This window comes from Myotis brandtii, unplaced genomic scaffold (assembly GCF_000412655.1).
Source record: "Myotis brandtii unplaced genomic scaffold, ASM41265v1 scaffold915, whole genome shotgun sequence".
Taxonomy (NCBI): domain Eukaryota; kingdom Metazoa; phylum Chordata; class Mammalia; order Chiroptera; family Vespertilionidae; genus Myotis; species Myotis brandtii.
In genome coordinates, this window is record NW_005371769.1 from 2874146 (window position 1) to 2879612 (window position 5467).

Genomic DNA, 5467 nt, shown 5'->3' on the forward strand with positions numbered 1-5467 from the left:
CAGATGCTTATGTATAGAAATGTAGTTATTTATGGAATGAGCTCTTTTAAATTAAGAAAATAGTTTTCTCAGATATGTTCAAGGACTATTTATTAAGAACCTGTTGGTGTTCAGAATATATTCAGAGCTTTTAGCTCATTAGTTATTTTATGGCCTGTTAATTTATAGATCAGGAAAGGGAGGCTCTGAAAAACAAGTTAAAAAAAAATTTATTTTAAAATTGACTTGATTTGTTTACATAGATAATATTAGAATTAATTTAAATACTGTGAAATTCTAAAAGTTAACTTTATCAAATTTACTTTTATGAATATGCTGTATACTTTTCTTATTTATAGTATACCTATAGAGTAGTATCATAGAAGTGAATATAAAGTAATCAGTGTGATTTGTTTGTGTACAGAGAAGGAATCGAAGAAGCTACTGACCATAATTCTGAAAAGTATTTTAAAAATTAGTAACACAGAAGGGAAAGAATTGCTTTTGTATTTTGATGCTTCGTTAGAAATCACTATTGTGACAGAAAAACTTTTTGGTGCAAATAAACATTGGGTAAGTGTTTAAACTATTTATAATAAAATCCATTATTTTCAGATTCTGGAAACTTGGTTACTTGGGATTATAAGTTTCATTAATTTTTTTCTGTAATTTTTTAAATGACACATAGATTTTTAGTTCTTTAAGTTTGTATTGGACTAGCCATTAGATTGTTAGCCATACCCTTTGAGATACCTATTAGGAAAAATTTCAGATGACAAAATTAGCAGCAGCTACTAAAAGCATTTAATGAATTCCTGCCAACTATTTAAAACATAAAATGAGATGAAGCCCTGTTTTTAAGATAATAAATATAATTTGTGAGAATTACAGAATAAACCTCAGAAAATGTAAATAAGTGACATAAGGAAAATGAAGTATAGACATTGAGGGAAGAGAATACTCTTTAGAAGTCAGACTTGAAGGAAAGGCTGTAGAGATGGGGTTTGAATGGCCTTTGAAGTTGATGAATAAAAGTAGGTAAGACCCTTTCCACCACATTATGAGTTAGATATTGTCTAATTGGAAATCCAAGGTGACAATTCATGTTATGTTGGGGGAAATAGTCTGTCGACAAGTTCAGACTGCTATAACAAAAATACCATAGACTAGGTGGCTTAAACAACAAACATTGATATCTCACTGTTCTGGAGGCTGGAAAGTCCATGATCCAAGGTACCAGCAGACATGGTGTCTCATGGGGGCACTTTTCCTGGTTCATAGTGGCCATCTTTTCACTGGGTCCTCACATGGTGGGTAGGAAAGGTGAGGGAGCTCTCTTGGGTCTCTTTTATTAGGGCACTATACCATTTATGAGGGCTCTATTTTGGTTAGCTCTTCACCTCCCAAAGGCCCTGCTTCCTAACACCATCACATTGGGGTTTGGGTTTCAACATGAATTGGGGTGGGAGCACAGTCAGTCTATAGAGTGTAAAAGATTTATGGTGAAAAACAGAGAATATGTTTATGAGCAGCCCTTGCCAAAATGACGGGCTAAGGAGACTGTGGTTAGTGGGGAGTCATTAATGTATTCTGAGAAATGTATTTATATATACAAAGTAATGACTTGAAATAATTTGGCAATTTTGAAACAGGTAGGAAATAATTATATTAAAATAGAAAGAGCTAGAAGAAAATGATATCACTGAATTAATTTAATTTTAGGAGTATACCAGCAAACAAGGTATTTCAATTGCCCAAACATCTGTGCATATACATTTTGATGCAAGTGGATCACAGGTATGTGTCTAACTTACTTGATTTTAATCATTGAGCTAAGTTTAACTCAAATAATAGCACAATAATAAAAGTTCATGTTGTAGGGTAACTGTCTAAAAATTAAATTGTCTAAACATGGATAATGAATGCTTCAATAAGATGTTAATGATTTTTAGACATATTATTAATGATTATTTGAGTACAGAAGATAGATATTAAGTTTTTAATCAATATCAGTTTTGGTAAGTTTAAAAATCAGAAGTATATGTCCTTCCACTAATGCAAAAGCTTTTGTTAGGTCTATTAACATTTGAAAAAGTGGATGCCTTTAGTTGAGTTATTTTGTAGGACTAAAAATTATAACAGTACATAGAATATGGAAAGAATTGACCTTCGGAAGTGTGAGATATCCAATGGTTTTTGAGGATGTCCTATAGGTTTCAGTTTTAAATATTTTTTTCCACATTCTCCAACAGATTCTTGTGCCAGAAAGTCAAATCTCACCTGTTGCAGAAGAACTCGTTAGTTTGAAAGAAAATCCTAACTCCCAAAAGAAATGTCCTAAACCTCCAGAATACATCAAAAATAATACTCAAGGGGACAGGAAAAACAGTCAATCTGAGGTAAATATGGTGTCAAAATAGTTATTTATAAAAAATATATAGATAGATCAAATTATTGCTATATATAATTACAGAGAAAAAGCATCTGTAACATTTCAAAGTACTTTCCCTGCCTTTTACAAATAGAAACAAAAGGTAGTGTTTTAGCAAATTGTGTTCATGTGTAAAGGTTAGAACAAGGTGCACTCTATACTTGGAAATTCCAAGTTAGAGATATAACCTTTCTGTCCTCTGTTTTCCCCTCTTCCTGTGCCATTGGGGATCTTCTCTAGGTCATGTCCTATAGCACCATTTCTCAGCCTCAGCCTTCTTCGTCATAGCTTCCTGGGACAATGAACATTGCTAACAGCCCTCTCTTCCTTAATGTCCTCCTATTGTTTGACTTCTATGTTAGTATTTTAATTCTCTACCTCCTTCTATTACTGTATCAGAAATACTGTCTCTCCCTACCTCCAGAAAGTAGATTTATTCTCAAAGCTTCATACCCAAAATCTCTATGCCTTCTCCTTTAGCCAGCTTCCTTCCTGTGCATTAATTTAAGCTCTTAAAGTTCTATAGCTACATCTCCACTTACTGTTTTAGTATTTCCTTCTCTATGTCTCCTCAAGCCCTTTTCTGAAGTCTAACAGATAAGTCTTTATCTTTCACCTCAAATTTGTATCTGCCTTCATACTTCCATTATGCACCATTGACAGTATCCTTGATTCCAGCCTCTTCTCCCCCTTACTACAACCAAGGTGTTAGTGATTGTGTTTCCTATATCTCCCTACTCTCCTCCTTGTTCCCTTTCATTGCTCACTTTAACTTACCTCAGTTAACATAGTAACCTCTTAATTGATTTTATTTGAACATTGTTTTTCCTGTGACTACCTTATATGGTAAACACTGGTTTTTCTTAATATTAGCACTTTTCTGCTCAGAAAACTTTGTGATCCGTGTTGAACTCACTCAGTCTAACCTTTGACTCTGTTCTGAGACTACAATTTTACTATATTAAAATGCCCTTCACTTTGAGAAGGTCAGTTGCTTTACTCTCTTTTATGTCATGGTCATTCTTGCCTCTATACTTTTACTTAAATTGTTTGTTCCTATTTTACCTTTATTCATCTAAGGTGTACATACATTTGCAAATCTTGGTTCATTTTTCTTCTTCCTGGAGTTTTTTTCTGATTATTTCAGTGTTTACTAATCTCTTACCTTTAAGCAACTATAAATCACACAGGCTTTTCCATACATTTAATCATGTTTGTTATGATTTTTCCCTTTAATCTTGTGTCTGTCATTAAATTTAAAATGTCATAATTTCCTTAGATGATTATATCGTAAAAGGCATTTTTGTGTCTTTATATCAGAATCATAACTTGAGTACTTATTAAAATGCAGATTCTTGGATTCTTCCCCCCATCCCCTTATAACTACTAAATCATAAACCTCTGGGAAAGATCTTAAGCACAGTAAAGTTTTAAAATATTGCAGTATTGTGAAATAGCCACTATGTTTTCAGTAATTTCAAAAGATATTGTGTGTTTACTGTGGTTGTTTCTCATGGTTTAAGATAATTACTCCTAGCACAGCGGTTCTCAACCTGTGGGTCGCGACCCCTTTGGGGGTCGAATGACCCTTTCACAGGGGTCGCCTAAGACCATCGGAAAACACATATATAATTACATATTGTTTTTGTGATAAATCACTATGCTTTAATTATGTTCAATTTGTAACAATGAAATTGGGGTTCACCACAACATGAGGAACTGTATTAAAGGGTCGCGGCATTAGGAAGGTTGAGAACCACTGTCCTAGCAAAAGAAAAATGTCTGATGCCTCAATAAGGAGTCACTGAAGCATTTATATGATTGAGTAAACTGTGTCAAGTCCCATTTGCTATACCACTAGGAACTGCCTTTTTTTTTTTTTTTTTAAGAAGAAGCAACTGGTTTCGTAGTTTGTTTCCAGCTTAATGTTAGAATGCACTTTTCTCCTGTGCTCTCCTACCTTTCTTCCATGCACCATATGCAGACCTATACCAGACTCCATCAGTATTTTTTTCTCTTAGGGGCAGGTGCATTTTTTTAAATAGCTCTCCTCCTCCTCTATACTTTGTCACCATCTACTCCTTTATATGGTACCCTCTAACATTCCTGTCCCATATTATCCCTGCCTCTGCTCATCTACTTCTGTGGCTCTTACCAGTCATTCCAGGATGAAGTTAAAAATGCAGCTCATAGCTTGTGTGTCATTGAGTTTCTGAATTCCTGTAGCTACTTTTTACTCCAAAGGCAGTTTACTAGTAGTCTTCACAAAGTATTAAAACAAATTTTTAAATGTGAGAAAGTTTTAGACAATGATTAACATTATGAATGTATTCACAAACAAGTTTACATCAATATGTGTCTAAACATCCTCTACATGAAATAGAATAGGAAACTGTGAGCCATTGGTTAACTAGATAAACTCAGTAGCAATAAAAATTTTTTTTACATGTCTAGATGTTCTATAAATATTCTTTAAAAACAACATTTCTTTCTTGTTTTGGCTACCTGTTCAATATCAAATATTAGGATAAAATTTTTAATGAAAGCCTAAAACAGAAATTTTGGGGCATCATCCTATATAATAAAAAGCTAATATGCAAATTGACCGAACGGCAGAATGACTGGTCGCTATGATGCGCATTGACCACCAGGAGGCAGATGCTCAATGCAGGAGCTGCTCCCTGGTGGTCAGTGCGCTCCCTCAGGGCGAGCGCCACTCAGCCAGAAGCCCTGAGCCAGACTTACGGCTGGTGAGCACAGCAGCGGTGGTGGGAGCCTCTCCCACCTCCACAGCAGTACTAAGGATGTCTGACTGATGGCTTAGGCCCGCTCCCCCATGGGCTCCCAGACTGTGAGAGGGCACAAGCCAGGCTGAGAGACCCCCTGAGTGCACAAATTTTGTGCACTGGGCCTCTAGTGTTTATAAAATGCCACATATCTTTTGTGTATAGTTAAGGTAAATTGTTATGAAGAATATTGTAGAATATTTAATTTCAAAAGATATTGTGTATTTACTGTGGTTGTTTCTCATGGTTTAAGATATTTACTCCTGGCAAA

General features: G+C 34.9%; 1 protein-coding gene across 1 annotated transcript in view; it reads left to right on the plus strand.

The window, feature by feature from the left end:
* The window catches only part of LOC106724644 (synaptonemal complex protein 2-like), a gene marked incomplete at its 3' end in the record, with an annotated part of 37964 nt that extends 32497 nt beyond the window's left edge, over positions 1 to 5467 (plus strand). The window contains exons 15-18 of the mRNA XM_014532778.1: positions 404 to 552; positions 1702 to 1776; positions 2232 to 2378; positions 5450 to 5467. Coding sequence (XP_014388264.1) covers positions 404 to 552; positions 1702 to 1776; positions 2232 to 2378; positions 5450 to 5467 — 389 coding nt within the window. The remainder of the gene's footprint in view (positions 1 to 403; positions 553 to 1701; positions 1777 to 2231; positions 2379 to 5449) is intronic.